This window comes from Erinaceus europaeus, chromosome 8 (assembly GCF_950295315.1).
Source record: "Erinaceus europaeus chromosome 8, mEriEur2.1, whole genome shotgun sequence".
NCBI lineage: Eukaryota > Metazoa > Chordata > Mammalia > Eulipotyphla > Erinaceidae > Erinaceus > Erinaceus europaeus.
This window is the reverse complement of record NC_080169.1, coordinates 28,061,654-28,087,783: the sequence shown is the minus strand read 5'-3', so window position 1 is coordinate 28,087,783 and position 26,130 is coordinate 28,061,654. Positions and strand designations below refer to the sequence as shown.

Here is a 26,130-nt window from a genome sequence, read left to right as displayed (position 1 = left end):
ATTAATTAACTAATGATTTATATGTCTACATTTTGCTAGGAGTGTACATAAACACCATTCCCACCACCAAAAGACTGTGACCCATCTCTCCCACCCTCTACCACCCCCCACTGGCCCAGGAAGCTGCATGTCTACCCCTCACCACTGGGTTTTTACTTTGGTGCCCTACTTACAATTTGATCAGGTCCTGCTTTTAGTTTCCCTTTCAGATCTTCTTACTCAACTTCTGTTGATGAGTGGGATCATCCCATACTCAGCTTTATCTTTCTGACTTAGCTCACTGAACATAATTCCTTCTAGCTCTGTCCAAGATGGGTCAGAGAAGGTGGGTTCATTGTTCTTGATAGCTGCATAGTATTCCATTGTGTATATATACCACGGCTTTCTCAGCCACTCATCTGTTGTTGGGCACCTGGGTTGCTTCCAGGTTTTAGCTATTATGAATTGTGCTGCTATGAACATAGGAGTACACACCTCTTTTTGGTTGGGTGTTATGGAGTCCTTGGGGTATATCCCCAGGAGAGGAATTACTGGATCATATGGAAGGTCCATGTCTAGCCTTCTGAGAGTTTTCCAGACTGCTCTCCACAGAGGCTGGACCAATTTACATTCCCACCAGCAATGTAAAAGGGTTCCTCTGTCCCCACATCCTCTCCAGCATTTGTTGCTGCTGTCCTTTTTGATGTATGCCATTCTTACAGGAGTGAGGTGGTATCTTAGTGTTGTCTTAATTTGCATTTCTCTGACAATCAGTGACCTAGAGCAGATATGTTTGTTAGCCTTTTGGATCTCTTCTGAGGTGAATGTTTTGTTCATATCCTCTGCCCATTTTTGGATGGGGTCATTTGCTTTTTTGGTGCTAAGTTTGCTGAGCTCTTTATATATTTTGGTGATTAGTTTCTTGTCTGATGTCTGGCATGTGAAGATCTTCTCCCATTCTGTGAGGGGTCTCTCTGTTTGTTTAATAGTTTTTGTGGATGTGCAGAAGCTTTTCAATTTGATGTAGTCCCATTGGTTTGTTTCTGCTTTAGTCTTCCTTGCAATTGGGTTTGATTCATCAAAGATGTCCTTGAGGTGTAGGTGGGAAAGTGTTTTACCAATGTTTTCCTCTAAGTATTTGATTGTTTCTGGTCTGACATCTAGCTCTTTGATCCATTTGGAGTTGATTTTTGTTTCTGGTGAGATAAAGTGGTTCAATTTCATTCTTCTGCATGTTACAACCCAGTTTTCCCAGCACCATTTATTGAAGTGAGCCTCCTTTTTCCATTTAATCCTTTGGGCCCCCTTATCAAAGATTAGGTGCCCATAGGTGTTGGGATATACTGTATTTTTTAAATACCAATTCTGTACTAAAGTATTAGAGATTAATAATTTAGCAATGTGAACAAGTAAATCTTCTTCTTCTAGCGTTTGCCCTTCTTCCGTAGCCAGTCAACAGCATCAGGTTGAGCCTGATGTAAAGTTTCGAGACCTCCTTTGAATCTGGAGAGGTGGCAGTCATTGACTATGTGGGTCATAGTCTGTCTGTAGCCGCAGGGGCAGTTCGGGTCGTCTCTGGCTCCCCAGCGATGGAACATAGCAGCGCACCGGCCATTGCCTGTTCGATAGCGATTGAGGAGGGCCCAATCATAACGTGCTAGGTCAAAGCCGGGTTGACGCTTGCAGGGGTCTGTGATGAGGTGTTTGTAAATAAGATGTATAGACTATTAAGACAATATTTAGGAGCAAGTTATGAATGGGAGAGGGAAAAATTAACCCAAAAATGCCACCATTGTTATTTCAGGCTAATATTCAAGATTATTGAAATAAGAGTTTGAAAGGTAGAATGAAGAGATGGGCATTCCAAGTAAAGGCAATTGCTTGTACTAAGAAAAACATTAAATTCTTTTTAAACAATTCAGTCTGACAAGTACTGAGAAGTTAAATATGGCATTAAGTAAAATAATTAAGATAAAAATCTAATTATCAGGTTCATAAAATACTCATATTTATTTAATATATTTATATTCTAAATGCAATACTTAGCTTTCTAAAACAGTTGTAGGTTTGTGGCAGAATTGAAAGAAATATACAGAAATTTCCCATTTGCTTCTCTTCATTTATTTTTCTCCCATCCAACAGATGAGATTGGGTGTGTTCAGGGTGGTATGGCCGTAGACTCTTCATTTATTTTTCTTAGCCTAAGACCCTATACATTTTGATTTCACTAGTCCTGGTTCTTCCCCCCATTCAGAAAGAGATAAAAGGAGAGACAGCAGAGTAACAGAGATTCCCCCAAGTGCTGTGGTTTTTCCATGTGGTGCTAGGGCTTGAACCATGTACATGAGAAGGCACACATTCTGGCCCCCCATTCCTTTCTTTAAATATGTGTTCAGTCACCATCAGCATCTTCCATCAGAGTACTATATTAGTTGCAGCTGATGAACCTATACTGACACACAAGTATCACTTAAAGGTCATAGTTTACATTAGGGTTGTGTACATTTATATGGAGATACAATACTATCCACCATTATAGTACAACAGTACTTTTGGCTGGGGGAGATAGCATAATGGATAGTTATGCAAGCAGACTCTGGTGCTTGAGGCTCCAGGATCCCAGACACAGTTCCCTGCACCACCATAAGCCAGAGCTGAGCAGTGCTCTGGTAAAAAAAAAAAAAATAATAATAATGAAATACTGATGGTGAAACGGAAGGACTTTCAGTACCCTGAAAATTCTCTTGGGTTCACCTCTATTTCCTCTGAGACCTTGATAGCCGCTATGTTTTTATTATCTCTGTAGAGTTTTTGCCATTTTCAAAATGCTATATAGTTGGACTTATACAATATGCAACCTTTTTAGATTGACTTTTTTACATTAAGTGGTATATGAATCTGAGATTCCACCAGGTCTTATAATTTCTTACAGCTTATTTTCTTGGTAATGCTGAGTAGTTTTGCATTGCCTACATGTACCTTCAGTTCTGTGTTCAGTACTAAAGGAAGACTTGGTTGTTTCCAGGTTCTGACAGCTGTGATAAAGTATAGTAAATACTCATGTGCAAGTTCTTATGCAAATATGTGTTCATTTTCTTTGGTCAGTACCAAGGGTCATAACTGCTGGATTGAATGGTAAAGTACATTTAGTTATTTTGGCTTCCAGCGTTATTGCTGGGTCTTGGTGCCTGAACAACTCTTTCAGACAGCAGAATGTCAGTGTGAAGTTTGTTTTGCAGTGTTAAACTGACTAGTTTCTTTAAAAAAAGGATGACTGAGGAAATCACAAAATGCCTTATTTTTGAAACTTCACTAATTATTTTGGGGATATTTCAACTATACTTCTTTTCCCTTTTACATCTATCCTAGAATTCCTCTGTTTTATTATCGGAGTGTTCTTTTTTCAATTAAAAGCAGGTAAACTTTGTAGAGATCTTAAAAATCTGTTAAATAGAGAAGACTGATTTTTAGATCTGTGTCATTGATTAAGAGTGCTTTTAAATTGGATTCTCTTCTTATTACAGGCTTGTTTTTAGTCTGTTTTGATTTCATTTTTGAAACATCTCTTTTTGCTTGCAGGATGATAATGTCAAATCCCTCCTCTGTAGCTTGATCTACTGTAGAAATTCTATGACTGCTGATCAAGTTTTGAATGCTGAATGTTTCTTACTACCAAAGGGAAAATCAGATTCAAGCCAAGATAAAGATGCTGAATATGCCCAGTATAAAGAGGAAGAATTTAAGATGGAGAACTTGGATAAATAATTTAAAAAGTCAAGAAATGATGAAGCCAACTTTGATTGATAGATTAGTATTTTTTTGTTGTTGCTTTCACACTTAAAAAAAAAAAACTTATTTGGTTTGGTTGTATAAACAGAAAAAAGACCTGGAAATGTTCTGGAGCTAGTTGGGGTGTGTTTTTTCTGGTTGCAAAAAAATAAATACTTCGCTGTGCAAAACATTGTGTGCTTTGAAATTTTAACTGAAGGTTTTTGCTTTTATTTATAACAAAAGATTTGTTTGTAGTTATTTTTCAGAATTGCATAGAGTCATGTGTATAATAGAAATGGCTATCTGGTGGTCTGGGGAGGTGGTACAGTGGGATAAAGCATTGGACTGTCAGGCTTAAGATCCTGAGTTCAATCCCTGGCAGCACATGTAGCAGAGTGATGTCTAGTTCTTCCTCTCTCTCTTCCTATCTTTATCATTAATAATAAATTAATTTTTTAAGTAAAAGGCTATATGATTGTTGGAAAGATTCTCTCTAGATTTTTAGTTTGTTAACAAGCTGATGATGAAGGCTCATACTTTTGTTAAAAAGATGATGGCTGGCTTCTGCTTTGTATCCAGTTTCAGCATATGTAACGATAACTAAACTATGATCTTTACACTTAAAAACACAATATGCCGAGAAAGTCAGAAATGTAAATGATATCTTCATAGCAAAACATGGAATACCCACGAGCTCTGGGTAGATATTTATGAAATTACTCAGGAGGTGGATACTTATACTATAGATAAAAGGTGTCAGGAAAAACTTTCTTGGCAAAATATACCTTAGTTAAATTTTAAGGATGAAGCAAGAGAATCTTTAATTGTCAGAGAAAGCAGATGAAATCACTAAAGGCCAAAACTGATCATTAGTATAAAATATGACAAAGAATAGTCATAGGAGGTGAAGGTTTATTTAAAATAAATGATCATACCTAATCAGTTTACAGGAATTTATAGAATCATTGAAGAATTTTTTAAACATTTTTTTCTTTTAGACGATTAATGTTTTACAGTCGATAGTAAATACAGTAGTTTGTACATGCATAACATTTAGCAATTTTCCACATAACAATACAATTTCCACTAGGTCCTCTGTCATCGTTTTCCAGGACCTGTACTCTTCCAGGTTCTGCTTAGTGTTTTCTTATCTTATTTTTCGACTTCTACCTGTGAATGAGATCATCCCATATTCATCCTTCTGTTTCTGACTTATTTCATTTAATAAGATTTCTTCAAGCTCCATCCAAGATGGACTGAAAATTGTGAAATCACCATTTTTGTTTAACTATAAGTAGGTTTTTTTAGCTTAATCACTCACTCTTGATCAAGAGATAAAGCAGGGTGGGGGAGAGATATCACAGTTTTTATGCACAGAGACTCCCGTGCCCCAAAGACTCAAAGTTTTGAACTCAATTCAGCCACTCTTCCAGCAGCCAGAGCCAAGGTGGAAGTACTACTTAGCCCTGTGAGTTTCCAAACTGATGTCTCCACGTCCTGCATGGAGTAAAGTCCAATGATAAGCCTGAGAGAAGGAATGAGAGATTAATGAGGTAGGGAGGGCCATGCCAAAGACAAGGCAACTTTATTTCTGAATCTCCAAAATTTATACAGAAAGCAAGCAGTTCTACACAATACAAGATCACACAAGATAGTTCTACACAATACAAGATATCGTGATTTACTGGCAGTTAAAGATCAATCAGTTATTGTAAGTTACTGGAATTTTGCTGTCCTCCTCTAATGATTTACCTACAAACTTATTCTTCTACAGTTGCTATGTTCCCATTACTATTGTTCTGTATGTACCTAGTTCCAGGAATATGATCAACTGAGCATAACAATAAAACAGAGGAGTGGTAACTGGCATTTGCTTACTTTCACACATCATACTATGATTATTCAGCAGTCGACTATTGTATCTTAAGATTAATATGTCCTGCCAGAATCAGCAGAGCAGGAACAGGGGAGCAGCAACATACCATCAAGTCCATATCAGCTAGCCAGGCATAAACAATAATAGGGGAATTTGCAGAGCGCAGCCAAAGGTCATGGTGTACCCATGTCGCCCCTCCCAGCTACCCCCCTTCTCGGGGGGCCTGAGAGGTTTACCTTGAATGCTGCTCCCAACACCAAATAAGTCCTGTTTATACTCTGTGGGTTCTGTGGCAGCTATTCACTGTGTGTCCCCAAATCAACAGGAGAACAGTGTGGAAAGGCTCCCACTATACAGCCCCACCTCTAGCCCACAGGGGTGTAAATCTTCTGAGTTTTCCAGCCAGTTCTCTGCCCCCTCCCCATGTCAGCATGGGGCCTCCTGGCTGCTGCTCCAGCCTCCAAGGGGCTGTAACAATGGAGACTCACAGTTGCATTTGGTGAGTCCTCTCCCTTCAGCAGTCTTTTTGTTGGTAAAACAGACTGGAGGTGACACCTCAACCAGCAAACTGCCGGACTTGTTACCAGCAGCTCGGGAGAAGATATGGGCTTTAGTCCCAGCAGTCTTCCCTTAGGCTTCTCTCTGTCCAGGAGCCACACGTGTTTGCACTCACTGGTGATTTGGTGGGTTCCCAAAGTAGTTCAAGTCCTGTCTTGTGGTCTAAGGTGGTCTCCTTTGAGACCACTGGAGAATTGTAAGCAGCTTTAGCTCTCTCATAGTCCATTCCTTGTTACCAGAAGGATGACAGAGAAACTGATTAGAGATCCAATATAACAAAATAGGTGAAAGATGATGAAGATGATATTCAGGGAAGTAGAAATAGCAATGAAACCTATGGGACACATTTATGATATAATTAGGCAAATCAGTAGGATTTGTGATTGAAGAGCATGCAGAGCACATTGTGGTAGAGTCTTTAGTTAAGCTATTTAAAGTGAAGTCTTCCTTTTTTCCCCCCCTTAGAAATAGACTCCAAGTTTTATTTGGGTTGGCAGTGTATTTGACCACAAAACTTTATTTACCATTTTCTCTGTTCGTTGAGGCTTAGTGTACTTAAGTTCTTTAAATAAGATTTCTTAAAAGAAGCTAACTTAGGGGGCTGGGTGGTGGTGTACTTGGTTAAGCATACATATTACCATGCATTAGGATCCAGGTTCAAGTCCCTGCTGCCCACCTGTAGAGGGGAAGCTTCACAAATGGTAAAGTAGGTCTGCATGTATCTATCTTTCTCTCTATCTCCTCCTCCCCTTTCAAGTTCTCTCTGTCCTATCAAATAAAAAAATATAAAAGAAGAAATGGCTGCCGGAGCAGTGGATTCATAGCCCCAGTGGTAACCCTTGTGGCAATAAAAAAAAAAGGAGGAAGAAGATGATGACTTAGCTAGATGATGTATATACCTTTTCTTTATCCCTATCCTATTACTGACACACTAATATAGTTAGAATTTGGATCAGTCAAGAATTTGGGTCACTTCTTGGATCAAGAATTGAACTTGCAGATGAAAACTATTGACCTAGGATGATGAAATTAGAAGGAGCTCGTTTCCCTAATCAATCTTGTATGTATTAATCTCAAGGTTTCATGATTTTTGAGAAAAATAGATCCTTACATTAAAGTGTGATCACCATACAAGCAACCATAGCATCATCTTGGAACTTGTTAGAAATGTAAATTGACTCCAACCAGATTTATTTAATAAATGAGGACATCTGGGGATGGAACCAGGAAAAATGTTTTTTCGTGCTTTAAGGGGCCAGGTAATGGCATACCAGGTTGAATACACACAATACCATAAACACAAGGACAGTTTAAGCCTCCAGTCCTGACTTTTCAGTGAAGCTTCACAAAATATGAGGCAGTGCTGCCAGTGTCTCTCTCCTCCTTTACTTACCCAGCCCCATTCAATCTATGTTCTATCAAAAGAAAGAAAAAGGAAAAAAAGTCTGCCTGGATAACAATCATGCTGATGCTCTGCCAGAAGAGATTCAAAAAGATGAAGAATATATCTTACTTCCTTTTGAATACTTAATTGAGTAGATAAAATGATTGAAGGAAGTGAAGTAGGAGAGGAGGGTGTCTAGGCCCAAGTAATAAAATATGATTAGGATGCTTTTTTTTTTTCCTCCAGGGTTATTGCTCGGGCTCGGTGCCTGCACTATGAATCCACTGCTCCTGTAGGCCACATTTTCCCTTTTGTTGCCCTTGTTGTTTATCATTGTTATTATTATTATTGTTGTTATTGATGTTGTTGGATAGGACAGGGAGAAATTGAAAGAGGACAGTCAGACCACCATAAATAGGCCATCTGTCAGAACACCCAAACTCTACAAGAATGGCGTTAAAATATCTTCAATCTTTGATATCAATAAATGTCAATGGCCTAAATTCATCTATTAAAAGGCACAGAGTAGGAAGATGGATCAGAAAACACAACCCAACAATATGCTGTCTACAGGAAACCCACCTAACTCAAGAAGACAAACACAGACTCAAAGTGAAAGGATAGAAAACTATCATACAAGCCAATGGTCCACAAAAAAGAGCAGAAAAAGCTATCCTCATATCTGACATGATAGACTTTAAAATAAATAAAACTAAGAAAAATAGGGATGGACACTACTTAATGCTCAGAGGATCAGTCAATCAAGAGGACTTAACAATTATTAACATCTATGCACCCAAAGAGAAGCCATCTAAAAACATCAAACATCTACTGAAAGACCTACAGCAACATATTAATAGCAACACAGTCAACACCCTACCCTCTCAACTTGATAGATCATCCAGGCAGAAAATCAATAAAGACATGAAGGAGCTAAATGAGATAGATAAACAGGAACTATTTGACATTTTCAGAGTCATTCACCCCAATAAACTGGAATACATTTTACTCAAGTCCACATGGGTCATTTTGAAGGATAGACCATATGGTTAAGACACAAAGACAGCATCAGCAAATTCAAAAGCATTGGAATCATCCCAAGCATCTTCTCAGTCCACAGTGGAATTAAACTAACACTTAATAATCAATAGAAGATTAGTAATAGTCCCAAAATGTGGAAGCTCAGCAGTACACTACTTAACAACTACTGGGTCAAAGAGGAAATAAAGGAAGAAATCATAATGTTTCGAGAGTTCAATGAAAATGACACAAGCTATCAAAATGTTTGGGACACAGCTAAGGCAGTACTAAGAGGCAACTTCATAGTCATATAAGCACACATTAGGAAACAAGAAAAAGCACAAATAAACAGCGAGATTGCACATTTTAAAGACCCAGAAGAAGAAGAACCTAAAAGCAACCAAAAGGACAGAAATAACTAAAGCTAGGGCAGAAATAACACTGAAAATAAGAAAACCATACAAAAGATCAAGGAAAACAAATGTTGGTTCTTCGAAAGAGTGAATAAAATCAACAAACAACTAGCCAGACTCACAAAACAAAAAACGGACAAGACCCAAATAAATCGGGTCATAGATGAAAGAGGAGATATCGCAACAGACATTGCAGAAATTCTGCATATCATGTGGAATTCTGTGAACAACTATATGCCACCAATCTAGAGAACCTGGAACAAATGGATGATTTCCTAGATACTTGCAAACCTCCAAAACTAAATGAAGAGGAACTAGATAACATGAACAGGCCCATCACAGCTAATGAAATTGAAACAGTTTCAAAAAACCTTCCCAAGAATAAAAGTCCTGGAGAAGATGGTTTTACAAATGAATTCTACAAAACCTTCTTAGAAGAACTAATACGTACTTTTAAAAGTCTTCCAGAAAATTGAAGACACTGGAATACTCCCTTCCAGCTTCTATGAAGCCAACATCACTCTGATACCAAAAGCAGACAGGCACACAACAAAAAAGAAAGCTACAGACCAATATCTCTGAATAACATAGATGCTAAAATATTGAACAAAATTCTAGCTAACCAGATACAGCAGTATATTCAAAAGATTGTTCATCATGACCAAGTGGGGTTTATCCCAAGGACGCAAGGTTGGTTTGCTATACATAAATCAATCAACATGATCCACCACATCAACAAAAGCAAGACCAAAAAACCACATGGTCATATCAATAGATGCAGAGAAAGCTTTGACAAAATACAACATCCCTTTATGATCAAAACCCTACAAAAAATGGGAATAGATGGAAAATTCCTGAAGACACTGGAGTCTATATATAGCAAACCTACAGCCACCATCATACTCAGTGGTGAAAAACTGGAAGCATTTCCCCTCAGATCAGGTACTAGACAGGGCTGCCCACGATCACCATTATTATGCAACGTAGTGTTGGAAGTTCTTGCCACAGCAATCAGGCAGGAGCAAGAAATTAAAGGGATACAGATTGGAAGAGAAGAAGTCAAACTCTCCCTATTTGCAGATGACAGGATTGTATACATAGAAAAACCTAAGAAATCCAGCAAGAAGCTTTTGGAAATCATCAGGCAATACAGTAAGGTGTCAGGCTACAAAATTAACATTCAAAAGTCAGTAGCATTCCTCTATGCAAACACTAAGTTAGAAGAAGATGAAATCCAAAAATCAATTCTTTTTACTGTAGCAACAAAAACAACAAAATATCTAGGAATAAATCTAACCAAAGAAGTGAAAGACTTTTATACTGAAAATTAGGAGTCACTACTCAAGGAAACAGAAAAAGTCAAAAAGAAGTAGAAAGATATTCCATGTCCATGGGTTGGAAGAATTAACATCATCAAAATAAATATACTATCCAGAGCCATATACAAATTTAATGCTATTCCCATCAAGATCCTAAACACATTTTTTAGTAGAATAGAACAAATGCTACAAATGTTTATCTGAAACCAGAAAAGACCTAGAATTGCCAAAACAATCTTGAGAAGAAAAAACAGAACTGGAGGCATCACACTCCCAGATCTCAAATTGTATTATAGGGCTGTTGTCATCAAAACGGCTTGGTACCGGAACATGAATAGACACACTGACCAGTGGAATAGAATTGAAAGCCCAGAAGTCAACCCCCACACCTATGGACATCTAATCTTCGACAAAGGTGCTTAGACTATTAAATGAGCAGGGAATCTCTTCAACAAATGGTGTTGGAAAAAATGGGTTGAAATATGTAGAAGAATAAAACTGAACCACTATATTTCACCAAATGCAAAAGTAAATTCCAAGTGGGTCAAGGACCTGGATGTTAGACCAGAAATTATCAGATACTTAGAGGAAAATATTGGCAGAACTTTTTTCCGCATAAAGTTTAAAGACATCTTCAATGAAACGAATCCAATTACAAAGAAGACTAAGGCAAGCATAAAACTATGGATCTATACTAAATTAAAAAGCTTCTTCACAGCAAAAGAAACCACTACCCAAACCAAGAGACCCCTCACAGAACGGGAGAAGATCTTTACATGCCATACATCAGAAAAGAGGCTAATAACCAAAATATATAAAGAGCTTGCAAAAATCAACAACAAGACAACAAATAACCCCATCCAAAGATGGGGAGAGGACATGGACAGAATATTCATCACAGAAGAGATCCAAAAGGCTGAGAAACACATGAAAAAATGCTCCAAGTCTTTGATTGTCAGACAAATGCAAATCAAGAGAACAATGAGATACCACTTCACTCCTGTGAGAATGTCATACATCAGAAAAGGTAACAGCAGCAAATGATGGAGACATTGTAGGGTCAAAGGAACCCTCTTGCACTGCTGGTGGGAATGTAAATTGTTCCAACCTCTGTGGAGAACAGTCTGGAGTACTCTCAGAATGCTAGACCTACTCTATGATCCTGCAATTCCTCTCCTGGGGATATATCCTAAGGAACCCAACACACCCATCCAAAAAGATCTGTGCACACATATGTTATTAGCAGCACAATTTGTAATAGCCAAATCTGGAATCAACCCAGGTGTCCAACAACAGATGAGTGGCTGAGCAAGTTGCTGTATATATATGCAATGGAATACTACTCAGCTATAAAAAATGGTGACTTTACCATTTTCAGCCGATCTTAGATGGACCTTGAAAAATTTATGTTAAGTGAAATATGTCAGAAACAGAAGGATGAATATGGGATGATCTCACCCTCAGGTAGAAGTTGAAAAACAAGGTCAGAAGATAAAATGCAAGTAGAACCTGAAATGGAATTGGCGTATTGCACCAAAGTAAAAGACTCTGGGGTGGGTGGGTGTGGGGAGAATACAGGTCCAGAAAGGATGACGGAGGACCTTGTAGGGGTTGAGTTGTTATATAGAAAACTGGGAAATGTTATGCTCTACAAACTGTTGTATTTACTTTCAAATGTAAAACATTAATTCCCCAATAAAGAAATAAAAAAGAAAGATTATCAACACTTATAACAAAGTTAATATTTAATATTTCTGCTGTATTTTCAAATGTGAATGAGCTTAGAAATTTACCTATGTTAGTTCATATCGATGTCATCATCAAAATCTGATCTGCAATTAAAAGTAATCAATAAAATTTGGAATTATTTATAAAACAATAAAAATGGGCAGAGGATATGAACAGAATATTCACTATGGAAGAGACCTAACAAACACATCAAAAATTGCTTCATTGGTCATTGATTGTCAGAAACATGCAAATAAAGACAACACTGATATACCACCTCACTTCTGCTAGAATGGCACACATCAAAAATGACACCAGCAAGTGCTGGAGATTTGTGGGGACAAAGGAACACTTATGCAGTGCTGGTGGGAATTGGTCCAGTCTCTGTGGAGAGCACTCTGGAGAACTCTCACTTGGCTAGAAATAGACCTCCCATATGACCCAGTAGTTTCCCTCCTAGGGATATACCCCATGTACTCTGCAACACCCAACCAAAAAGATATGTGTACACCTATATTCATAGCAGCACAATTCATAATATACCAAACCTGGAAGTAAACCATGTGCCCAACAACAGATGAATGGCTGAGAAAGCTGTGTTATATTACACCATGGAATACTACTCAGCTCTTAAGAACAATGAACTCACCTTCTCTGACCCATTTTGGATGGAGCTAGGAGAAATTATGCTAAGTGAGCTAAGTCAGAAAGACAAAGATGAGTATGGGATGATCCCACTCAAAAACAGAAATTGAGAAAGAAGAACAGAAAGGGAAACTCAAAGCAGAATCTGACTGAGTTTGGAGTATGGCATCAAAGTAAAAATCTCTGGGTGGAGGGTGAGGGTAGATGATCAGCTTCACCTGAGGAGTGAGTAGTGGAGGGAGAGGGACACACAGCTTTGTGGTGGGGATGGTGTTAATATACACACCTACTAACTTATAGTCTCATAAATTATTATTTAGTTGGTATGAGAGGGGGAAAAATGGATCAAATGCCTCAAACTCTTTGATGCATAGACCTTAGCTCTGAGTATATGTTCTTTGAATCTAAACACTTAAGACTTCAAATCGGTAATCAGATTGAATTTTAAAAGTGTGCTCAAATTGTTAATATATCTCTAAGAATGCCTTATTTTTTGATATATTAAATCTCTTAAAAACAGACCACGAGAACAGAAGCAACTGGTAGCGTTACTTTATAAGATACAGCTATATGTAAATAGCATAAAATGACATTAATTATGGTGAGGTCTTGTATGTTACAGCAAATCCTGACAATGGGGCTTTTAAAGTTAACCCATTTGCCAAATAATTTGATTATAGCAATAACTATGTATTGCCTTCTTAAACCCTAAGACAGCAGGAACCTTCTCCTATAAACCCCATATTTTTCCCAGGCCTGGAACCTCTAGGGTGGGGATCACTTTCCTGCATGCTTCTCTCAGTTCATACTGCTACTGCATCTGCTGATCCCAGCATAATCAATGCAACCAGCACCACCTTGGCATGTTTCACTTCAGTCTGTGTCCTGAGACGTCAGGCATGGAATGTCAACCCTTCAGCTTCATTACTCTGGTGAGACCTTTCCTAGCTCATTGGACTCCTTAATTGCACTTCGGGTGGTTCACTTCATAACAAAACCTCAAAACCTACATGAGTTTAGGGCTTATGTATGCAAGTATCCACAAGTTGGGGGAGAATACATACTTTAATGCAAAAAGTGCACAATAGTTTGCAGTGAGTTAATAAATTAAGCAAGCAAGTAAAAAGACCTAAAAAGACACCAGAAGGTTCCTAATGTAATAGTTTCTATTTAGACCTAGATACACTCCTCACCTATCTCCTATTACACTTCTTTCAATCACTCCAAAGCTAATTTTGTCACACAAAGTAAGGACTACGAAAGCTGAATAAGGGCAAGAGATTGGCGTATTTTAATAATGACTCTTTAGTCACTACCAGGCCACTACATTACCTGGGGCCCTATTTGGGGAGTCCTGGGATTCCCACACAGACATGATGGGCATAGACCTCTAACAGATCCCTCTCACACATCACTCGACATCTCCATCGGGAACAACACAATAGACCCCTTTGTGGGCCCCTATAGGACCTTGCCCTCAATATGGAGAAACAATGGTAGGGAATGGGCCATTCCTGAAGGGAGGTTGGATAGCATACTCTACCTACCACCTGAAATTAGTGCAGCTTGGAATGTCCCTAGATGTCACCACAGAATGCGAGCTCAGACCTACAGGGATGCAGAGGTTACGTGGGATCCTGTGCTGTCCTGGGCCCCAGATCAAACTGATGGGATTTACAGTTAACAATATTTATACGTTTTCCCCATATTTGGGAGCTACTCTCTCCCCTGATATAGCTTTCTAGTCCTTTTTCCAACTATGACACCATCTCCCCTGACCATAACCTGGGTCCACTTGCATATTAGATGTCAGGCGCAGGCAAAAACTAAAATAGACCTACTAGCTTTTTCCAAAATGGAGATCCTCAAATCTTCATCTGCAATGTTCTTGCCTTTAGGTTCATGACTAGTTAACAATTTGTTCTGCTTTATATTTTAACTCTTTTTTCAGCCACCAAGTTCCAGATGCTACCATGATACCAACCAGACTTCTCTAGGCAGATGACCCCACCAATATGTCCTGAATCCTCACCTCCCCAGATCCCTGCCCCACTATGGAAAGAGAGACAGACAGGCTGGGAGTATGGAATGAACTGTTAATGCCCATGTTCAGCAGGGAAGCCATTACAAATGCCAGGCCTTTCACTTTCTGCACCCCATAATGAACCTGGGTCCATACTTCCAGAGGGATAAAGAATAGGAAAGGTATAAAGGAAGGGGGACTCAGGTTGTTTTCTGGGAAGATGATGTCATGGCTTCCACTTCTGTACCCCATAATGATCCTGGGTCCATGCTCTGAAAGGGATAAAGAATAAGAAAACTTTCAAGGTAGTGGATGGGATACAGAACTCTGGTAGTGGGAATTGTGTGGAATTATACTCCTCTTACTTTATGGTCTTGTTATTTTTTATTTTACAAGTAAATTTTAAAAAAGAAGTCAATAGCAGCATAATGTAGAATGGTGGCGCTAGTAGCACTGATTTAGTTGAGGTCATCAGGGAGTATAACAGGGTAAAGGATCAGAGAGAAGAAACATCAAGAAATACCAGCGGTCCCAGAGGTTCCAGGTCTAGGAGAAATATAGTTCTTAAAGAAAATATGAAAAGTTCCTTTAAAATAGCTATGGTTAGGGAGTCGGGAGGGTAGCGCAGTGGGTTAAGCGCACATGGCACAAAGGGCTAGGACCGTAAGGATCTGGGTTTGAGCTCCCGGCTTGTCGGGCTGAGCTTCATTGACGGGAGACAGACGACCAGGGACCCATGGTTGAGCTGTACGCAGTATCTCTTTATTCATGCAGGACGCAGCGCAATCTATACCAAGCTAAGCTAAACTTACAACTAACTAAAACGAACAATGTTGTCTTTATATATACTTCCCAAGTAGGGTGTGAACAGGATGTGATGCAGAGAGGGTGGAGAGAAAAGTGACTGGTGAAAATCAGGGTGTGACAAGGAGAGGGGGTGGAGTAGGTGAGAATTCTACCACTAAACCACCAATGCCCTGGAGGGAAGGTGGTGCTTTATGTAAATGTAAAAGTGATTTATGTAAATAGACCAAAGCTTTGAATGGGATCAAATCTATCCCTATATAGGCATATGGTTAAGCAGAAGCCAGGGGGAGCTGGCATACTATCCAACACTGGCTCCCCACTTGCAGGGGAGTCGCTTCACAGGTGGTGAAGCAGGTCTGCAGATGTCTTTCTCTCCCCCTCTCTGTCTTCCCCTCCTCTCTCCATTTCTGTCTGTCCTATCCAACAACAACATGAACAACAATGACATCAATAACAACAACAATAATAACCACAAGGAAACAAAAGAGAATAAATAAATATTTAAAAAATAGCTATGGTTAATTATATTATAACCAAGTCAGTGGGAACTTGTTTGTCTCTGAAAATCCAATGATTAGGATTTATCATAACATACCTAACCTCACTGTGCTTTATTCCATGTAAGGATATCTACTAATAATTGTATCTTAGATATTACGGGGGTCTAATGATTTTGATTTAGCCTAAGGTTGTAGGCAACATATATATATATAGAAACTTAGCATATATATATGGTGAGAAAGATATAAATATATTAGAGGTCCTTGAACAATTTAAGCCCAGTGTCAGAATTAGATCATCTGAAACATTACTTAGGCTAGAGAAAATATGTATACTTAGAGCTATGATCGAGGCAGAGAACTTGAAGTATTAAGTCTGTCTTTGCCCTGACATAGTAAATTAATAGTGATTTATAAGATTAGAAGTTAAAAGGAGTATAATTTCACACTATTTCCACCACCAGATAACTATGGTTTAAAAGACTCAATATTTTGGAAATGTAACATCACACCTTTTCAATATATGTTAATATATAACATTCAACACCAAAGTGCCTGTATCCCTTCACTAAAAGTCCTTTAAACAATGCTGTTTGAGAGAATGGCCAGGATCTGACAGAACAACCAATTTACTCCCGGGAGGGTCTGCTCACAGCACTTCCTTGAAAATAATTACAAGAGACTCTGTGATAAGATACATAAAGTATAAACTCTTTATTACAAAGATATGAGGTTAGAACCCCTGAGGGCTATAGGAGAAAAACAGGTAACACTGGTGCTGTGTTTCTCCCTGAGTCTCTCCTCATCTTCCTTAGTCTCCTCATACAGAACTCTGGTGGTGGGAACAGTGGGGAATTATACTGCTGCTATAATTTTGTAAATCAAAATTAAATCACTAATAAAATTTTAAAAAAGTTTTTGGGGTAACATCCATTTTACAGTGTTGTTGCTAAGTAATTTCATTGTGTATTTAATGTCAAAATTCTTTTAGTTTCTTCATAGCATCTTTCTTTTAGCTCAGTAAAGAAAATACTTTATCCTTTGGCATAACCATTAAAACTAATAGCAGAAACAGTTTGGTATTGATAGTGTAATAGAGTAAGAAGAAATTAAAAATTATTCAGGGAAACAGGTGGTGGCCAACCTGTTAAGCACACACATTATCATGCATGAAGACCTGGGTTTAAGCGCCACTACCCAACTGTATGGGGGAAGCTTCATAAGTAGTGAAGCAGGTCTACAGGTGTCACTCTTTCTTCCTCTCTATCTTCTCCTTCCCTCTCAATTTCTTTTTATTACTATTATTATTATATTAAATGTCTTTATTGGGGATTAATGTTTTACAGTCGACAGTAAGTACAGTAGTTTGTACCTGCATAACACTTCTCAGTTTCCCACACATAACAATACAACCCCCACTAGGTCCTCCCTCATCCTTTTCCAGGACCTCTACTCCCCCCCACCCCCAGAGTCTTTTACTTTGGTGCAATACATCAACTCTAGTTCAGGTTCTACTTGTGTTTTCTCTTCTGATCTTGTTTTTCAACTTCTGCCTGATCCCTCTCAATTTCCATCTGTTCTAACAAATAAAAAAAAAAAGGTGGGGGAATAGCTGCTGGAAGTGGTGGATTCTTTGTGCAGATACCAAACCTCAGCGATAACCCTGGTGGTAATAAAAAAAAATTATTAAGGAATTCTAGTTTGCATCTACGATTTTTAAAGGAACTCTAGTTCACGTCTCTTAGTGTCAAGGAAGGAATTTTAGTTTGACTTTTAAACATTTGTCTTTAAGAAAGGGACTTTAATTTGCATTCATTAAGAAAAGAACTCTATCCACCTGCAGGGGAGTCACTTCACAGGTGGTGAAGCAGGTCAGGTGTCTGTCTTTCTCTCCCCCTCTGTCTTCCCTCCTCTCTACATTTCTCTCTGTCCTATCCAACAACAACGACAGCAACAACAACAAGAACTACAACAAGGGCAATAAAAGGGAATAAATAAATTTTAAAAAAAGAACTCTAGTTTGAACTTTCCTGCATATCCGACACTGAAGTTTTCTTCAATGCATTGGTGGCTGGGCTCAAATCTGAGCCCCGCAAGTGGAAGAGTAGCACTCTATCCAAGTGAGCTACTTTTCTTGTCCCTTTTCAGCAATGTATTATCAATGTTTGCCAATATACTAGAAAGTTAAAAGAACTTTATAATGAGTATTTATCTCCTATTATTTAAATTCTATAATTAACAGTTTGTATTTTACCATATAGCTTAATACATTTTTCACTAAAAACAAGGTTTTCCCTAGCTATCAATAATAATGTGCTATTTTTTGAAAGATGCATATTTTTTGACTGACAGAGGTATAAGTTAAATTTTCCATGAAAAGGCTTAAAGTAGTTCCTTGTAAGTTTGTGTATGGCCACCAGGTGTAGCTCTGAACCCATGGCATCCTGGAATAAACATCAGTAAGGGAGGCTTTAATAAAGGTTATTTTTTAAGAACATTTTTATTTATAAAAAGAAAACATTGACAAAAACCAAAGGATAAGAATGGTACAACTCCACACAATTCTCACCACTAAAACTCTGTATTCCATTCCCTGCCCTGATAGCTTTCCTATTCTTTATCCCTTTGGGAGTATGGACCCAAGGTCATTGTGGAATGCAGAAGATGGAAGGTCTGGCTTCTGTTATGGCTTCCCCACTGAACAGGGGTGTTGGCAGGTCAATTCATACTCCCAGCCTGCCTCTCTCTTTCCCTAGTGAGGCAGGGCTCTGGGGAAGCAGGGCTCAAGACACATTGATGGGGTCATCTGCCCAGGGAAGTCTGGTTGACGTCAAGTTAGCATCTGGTACCTGGTAAAAGAGTTAACACATAGAGCCAAACAAATTGTTGGCTGATCATGAACCTAAAGGCTGGAATAATTCAGATGATGAGTTGGTGGAGGGTCTCTGTTTTGTAGATATTTAGTAGGCCTATTTTAGTTATATTCTGAAGAGCTCATGACTACACTAGTTTTTTTTTTCTTTTTCTTTTTTTCCTGAGCCTGACATCTGATACACAGGTGGATCCAAGTTATTGTCTGAGGAGATGATGTCATGGCTGGAAAAAGGACCAGAAAGCTGGATCAGGGAAGAGAGTAGCTCCCTAATATGGGAAAGGTGTATAAATAAATATTGTTGACTGTAAACACCACTGATTTGATCTGATCTGAAGCCCATATTCAGCTTAGGAGCCTATGTTAACTCTGCATCCCTGTAGATCTGAGCTCACATTCTGTGTTAATGGGTAGGAATGCTCCAAGCTGCCCCAATATCAGGACCCATCTTCTTCAGGTAGAACATAGATTATGTTGTTCATCCTCCCATAGGAGGATGGGACATTTTTTACCCTTGTTGATCCACACTGAGGGCAAGGTTCTATGGGGCCCACAAAGGGGTCTATTGTGTTGTTCCTGATAGAGATGACCGGTAACATTGGAGAGAAGGATTTATTCGAGGTCTAGGACCATCATGTCTGTTTGGGAATCTCAGGACTCCCTGACTAGGGCCCCAGGTGATGGGGTGGCCTGATAGTGACTAAAGAGTCATTGTTAAAGTATGCCAGTCTCTTGTCCTTATTCAGCTTTTGCTGTCCTTACTTTGATAAGGTTAGCTTTGGAGTGAGAGAAGTATAATAGGAAGTACATGAGGAGGGTATCTAAGTCTAAGTAGACACTATTTCATTTTGAACTTTATGGTGTCTTTTTAGGTCTTTCTACTTGCTTGCTGCATATACTGACTCACTGCAGACTACTGTGCACTTTTGCTTTCAGGTATATATTTTGCCCTAATTTATGGATACAAGTGAACATATGCTCTATCTTATGGGACCTGGTCTATATCTAGGTTTTGGGACTTTGTTAAGAAGTGAACCACCTGAAATGGAATTTGAGAATCCTATGAAAGGAAAGGTCTCACCTGAGTTATGAGGCTGAAGGGTTGACATTCCACTCCTGATGTCTCTGGACACAGTCTGACGTGAAGCATGCTGAGGTGGTACTCATTGCATTGATTAAGTTGGGATCAACAGATGCAGTATCATTTGGTATGAATTGACAGAAACATGCAGGAAATTGAGCCCCATCCTAGAGGTTCCAGAAAGGGGGGAAAATAAAGGATCTATGGAGGAAGTGGGAGGTTCCTGTTGTCTTAGGGTTTAAGAGGGCAATACATAGTTATTGACAATTGAGTTAACTTTGAAAATCCCATTGTTAGAATTTGCTGTATCATACACAACATCACCATAATTTATGTCCTTTGACATTATTTGTATATCGCTGTGCCATATAGAGTAATGCCTCCGGTTGCTTCTATTCTTCCTGGACTAAGTCTTTAAGAGAGTCAGCATTTCAAAGACTCAGCCTAAGGTCTGTGCATTAAAAAGTTTGAGACAGTGGTCCGGGAGGCGGCGCTATGATAAAGCCTTGGACACTCAAGCATGATGTCCCGAGTTCAATTCCCAGCAGCACATGTGCCAGAGTGATGTCTGGTTCTTTCTCTCTCCTCCTATCTTTCTCATAAATAAATAAAATCTTTTTTAAAAAGTACCCCTCTTATCCTATGTTTTTTTCAATGTTTCCTTTTTATAAATAAAAATTAAAAAAAAGTTTGAGACATTCAATCATTTCCCCTCTCATATGAAGTAGTGATTTATATGAATACAAGTTAATAGGAGTGTACATAAACACCAGTCCTACCACCAAAAGACTGTGTACCATCCTACCCCCCGCCCCCCAGTGAAGCTGAACATCCACCCTTACCCTCAACCCAGAGATTTTTTACTTTGATGCCTTACTCCAAACTCTGTCAAATCCTGCTTTGAGGTTCCCTTTCTGTTCTTCTTTCTCAACTTCAGTTTATGAGTGGGGTCATCCCATACTCATCTTTGTCTTTCTGACTTAGCCTTCTGTGGGCACCCAGAGGGGGAGGGATACAGCCTGAAGAACTGAAATATTGAATATCTTTCGTTTCCTTGAAAGGTAAGTAATGCCTGGAGTGTAGACCTGTCTTGATTACCCTCTCCTCCTTCCCTTCTCTTCCTTCTTTCTCTTCTTTTTTCCTCCTAGATTCTACCCCTTCTTTTTACCTTTACTAGTTTGTTGATAGAAAGATAGTTATTGTGGGTCTGGGTGGTGGTGTACCTAGTTAAGTACATGCATTACCATGTACAAGGACTCAGGTTCATGCCCCCGGTCCCCACCTAGAGGGGAAAGCTTCACAAGTGGTGGAACAGTGTAGTAGGTGTCTCTCTCTCTCCCTCTCTACCTTCCCCTCCCCCTCAATTTGTCTCTGTTCTCTCAAATAAAGTGAATAAAGTAAAAAAAGAAACATAGTTATTGTGAAACAAATTATATTTCTGTTTAAGTTAGACATTCTTGGAGCATAAAATATTTCTAGAAAATACTAAGTTATAGACTTAGGTTATTACAATCATGCTTTCACCACTGCCTCAAGTATTATTCAGATTAATGATTTAACATTTACTTGCTTTATATGAACATCAAGATTTGTTATTATCGGGCATCAGCTCCATTTATTGTAATTAACTGTTAACTGCACATTACAATTGTTATGACAAAATGTATATGAAAAAAAATCAAGCATAATTTTGATCATTATTATTGTACTTGCCTGAGTCATCACTTGCATCATGTTCTTCAATTCGGTTTATGATTCATGAAATGTTATTTTTATGACATCCTTTTCAACCGCCACATAAGCATCAGCTGTAGCAAATAAATATGTACATAGTGTGGTAACAGTTTGTTTTAGTAGGGAAGCCTGGCTAATTTTGGGGGTTAATGTAACATCTTCAACCTTTTCTTGTTTTTTTCTTTAAAGTAATCAAGAAACTTAATGTTCTTATTAAATGATCTTTTTGTTTTACTGTTTTAATTTAAAATTTTATTTATTTATTTTTTTTATCAGAGTACTGCTCAACTCTGGCTTATGGTGACGCTGGAGACAGAACCTGGAGCCTTTGATGCTTCAGTCATGAAAGCATTGTTTTTATGTTCTACTGAGAAGTAATGTTAAAATTGATCCATACTCTATCCAGTCAACTAGCAATATCAAAGGAAACCACCTGGGACCACAAAAAGACAGGACTAGAGCTAAATGGGGAACCCACTAAATCACTGGTGAGTGCAAACACATATGGCTTGTGGACAGAGAGGAGCCTAAGGAGAGATTCCTGGGACCAAGGCCTAGGGCTCACCAAATGCAACTGTGAGTTTCTATTGCTACTGCTCCTTGGAGGCTGGAGCAGCAACTGGGAGGCCCAGTGCTGACAGTGGGGGTCAGAGTGGGGGGCTGTGATACTCTGGAGAAGATCTATTCCCTGATGGGCTAGAGGTAGGGCTGTATAGTGCAAACCTTTCCATATTGTTCTTCTGATGAATTGGGGTAACATGGTGAACAACTGCCACAGAACCCACAGAATATAAACAGGATTTGTTCAGAAACTCACAGGGCCAAGTAGTACTTCCAGCTTGACTCTGCCTGTTGGAAGAGTGGCTGATTGAGACTGGGACTTTGGATACTCGGGGCCTTGGAGTCTATGAGCATAATCACTATGTTATCTCCCCCACCATACTTTATCTCTTTGTCAGGAGTGAATGATTAAGCTAAAAAGCCTACTTAGAGTTAAATAGCCCTCAGGCTCCTATAGTCTACTGGGAAGAAGAAAAAAGGAATTAAAGAGGCTTTAACAGCCACTCTACTTCAGCTCAGGGATTGAGATAATTTTGAAACAACTGTTAATTTCCACAACTATGAACTGTTTAAGTATCTTACTTACACACAAGTCAATCCAGGCAAGAGTGATCAGTAATTTGAAAAGTACTGAGAGAGGGACCTCATAACATACTATATAGAATGGTTAAACTAAGAAGAAACACTGGAGAAATGAACCAGGACAAAAGTATTGCTAGAAACCCTTCAGAGGCTGAAACACAAAACAATGAGGTCAACATCCAAATGCCAGTTAAGGGATTAGTCACATGAGTGAGGAAAGAGTTTGTAAGTATAGTCATCATAAATAGGAAAAGAACAAATGAGACTCAGGAAGAAAACACTAATTGTTTCAGGGTAATTAGAGAGGAGAAAACTGAAATAGCTGAGCTAAGAACACAACTAGCTGAGCAAGCTAATACAGTATCAGAAATGGTAACAAAATAGCTGAACTACAAAAAACAGCAGAGGAGAGAGAGAGAATAGAATAAATAAGGCTGAAAACAGAATTAGCAAGATCAAGGATGAATTAGAGGAAACTAAGAAAGAAGAAAGAGATCTCAAAAAAGAGATTAAAGATACCTAAAATAACAACAGAGGTATGTGGGGTGATTTCAGAAGAAATAATATACACATTATTGGCTTACCTAAGGAAGAAAGAGATGGAGGGGAAGAAAGCATTCTACAGGACATAATAGCTAAAAACTTCCCTAGTCTAGACAACATAAAAGACATAAAGGTTCAAGAAGCTCAAAGGATCCTAAACAAAATGAACCTAGACTTAAGGACACCAAGACACATCATATTTAGAATGGAAAGGAATAAGGATAAAGAAAGGATCCTGAAGGCTGCAAGAGAAAAACAGAGTCACCTACAGAGGAAAACCCCTAAGATTAGCAGATTTCTCCACACAAACACTACAGGCCAAAAGGGAATGGCAAGATATCTATCGAGTGCTCAATGAGACAGCCTTTTAACCAAGATCTGTATCCTGCTAGACTGTCATTCAGGCTAGATGGAGTGAGGTATAAAAAAACCTTCTCAGACAAGCAACAGTTGAAAGAATCCACTATAATGAAACCTGAAAGAAGTTCTGAAAGATCTCCTATAAACAGTCAGATAACCATAAATCAGAATACTCTTAAAACTCTAAAATAATGGCATTAAAATATCTTCAATCGATAAAATCAATAAAAGTCAGTGGCCTGAATTCACTTGTTAGAAGGTACAGAGGAGGAAGATGGATCAGAACACATAACCCAACCATATGTTGTCTGCAGGATACCCACCTAACTCAACAAGACAAACACAGACTCAAAGTGAAAGGAAGGAAAACTATCATACAAGCCAATGGCCCACAAAAGAGAGAAGAAACAGCTATTATCATATCTGACACTATAGACTTAAATAAAATTTGAAAAGATAAGGATGGACATGAGTTAATGCTCACAGGATCAGTCAATCAAGAGGACTTAACAGACAAGAGACTGACATATTTTAACGATGACTCTTTAGTCACTATCAGGCCACCCCATCAGCTGGGGCCCTAATTGGGGAGTCTTGAGATTCCCAAACAGACATGATGGGCCTAGACCTCATATAATTCCCTCTCTCCATTGTTACAGGTCATTTCTATCAGGAACAACACAATAGACCCCTTTGCGGGCCCCCATAGGACCTTGTCCTCAACTTGGATTAACAGTGGTAGAGAATGTTCCATCCTGCGAAGGGAGGATGGACAACATACTCTATGCTACACCTGAGGAAGATGGGTTGATATTGGGGCAGCTTGGAATGTTCCTACTCATGACCACAGAATGTGAGCTCTGATCTACAGGGATGCAGAGGACAAACTATGGGCATCTACAGGGATGCACTCAAACTACGGAGACTTAACAACATACTTCTGAATAACAGCTATGCCACTGAAGAAATCAGAAGATAACTTAAAAATTACTTGGGGAACAAAGAAAATGAAAAGACCAATGACCATAACCTGTGGGATGCAGCAAAGCTGTCCTAAGAAGGATGTGTATAGTAATTCAGATCCATATTAATACTATACACCAAAGTCAAATAAAAATGCATCAAAGACATGGATACTAGATCAGAAACCCTAAAATTTATAGAAGAAAAATGTTGGTAAGACTTTATAGCATCTTCACATCAAGGTTATATTGGGAGACTCTGCCAGGAGCCAAAACCTTAGCTAAGTCTCTCACATAACCGGTGAACGGACATTCTGATCATTGTAACTGCGATTACCATCTAACTGTTTGGAAAGTTGCTCACCCACCTCCCTCCCCCCACTACCTTAGCAGAACTTCCTCATGGTGTGTACTTAAAATGCGGCTGTAAAGGAGGTAAGATGGCGGCGGCCTGAGAAATCCTGACAGCGAGTGCTCTGATAGCATCGTCGGCAACGGTAGGATTTTCTGCCTTTAGCAGGCCAGTCAATAAGGGGGGGGCACCAAAGAAGTGATTACAGTTTAATTTGGGTTAACAATTAGAGCAAAGGTGACACGGACTAGCGGGGCTCCAGAATTCCCAGGCGGCGCCAGGCAAGGCGAGTGCGCCGGGCATTGTCCCCCGCCCGCCCGGGAAGGCGGCTCCTCCGCCGGTTGCAGAGCCCGGCGGGCAGAGGACCCGGAGAGAGCACTTTAGCTCGGGGGCTGCCTCTTGGGAGTCGCGAGGGTCCACCGCGACCCTGAGGGTGGATCCAAAGACTTCTTGAGTATAGCTCTCATTGGATCAAAGGACTTGGAGCTAGTTTTCATTTTTGAGAAATCCTTTAAAAAAAGTCTGGAGGGCGGGGTTTCCCGGAAGATGGCGCCCGGAGAAGCGGCCAGCCTTTGAGCTCCGGACACATCTCGTGTAAACAATAGGATTTTCTGCCTTTAACAGGCCAGCCAATAAGGGGCCATAACGGTCATACCAAGGATGTGTCTATAACTTAATTTGGGTTAAGAATTAGAGTAGGGGGAAAAAATTCTTTTTTCTTCCTTTTAATTTTCAAGCATACATCCTTCCCGCCGCCCCCCCCCCCCCCATAAGCAGTGCCTGGGACCAGCTACTAGCAGGATACCCCATACCACCTAACAGGGTTTTTTTTTTTTCTTTTTTTTTTTTTTTTTTAATTCACTGATACACATTTGGGAAGTTCCTCGCACTGCTCTTTAATTACAACTCTTCTTCTTATCTTCTCCCTTTTCTCTCTCTTTTTTTTTTTTTTTTTAATCTTGTCATACACTTCTTTCTTCTTTGCCTTTCTGAATTTGTGAATTACTTTGGGGAAGAAATCTGACCCAGAGTGGACTCTCTACGTGTGTATCTCTGCTCT

At 39.2% G+C, this 26,130-nt stretch overlaps 2 protein-coding genes across 2 annotated transcripts in view; both read left to right on the top strand.

Moving 5' to 3' along the window:
* STK31 (serine/threonine kinase 31) overlaps window positions 1–3,938 on the top strand; it is a 115,019-nt gene extending 111,081 nt beyond the window's left edge. Inside the window, exon 24 of the mRNA XM_007529046.2 lies at window positions 3,559–3,938. Within this exon, the coding sequence (XP_007529108.1) occupies window positions 3,559–3,744 (186 nt within the window). The 3' untranslated portion in view covers window positions 3,745–3,938. The remainder of the gene's footprint in view (window positions 1–3,558) is intronic.
* Window positions 1–26,130, top strand: part of LOC103114303 (cytochrome b-c1 complex subunit 10-like) — a 530,783-nt gene that overhangs the window by 450,046 nt on the left and 54,607 nt on the right. The gene's annotated exons all lie outside the window — the stretch shown is intronic.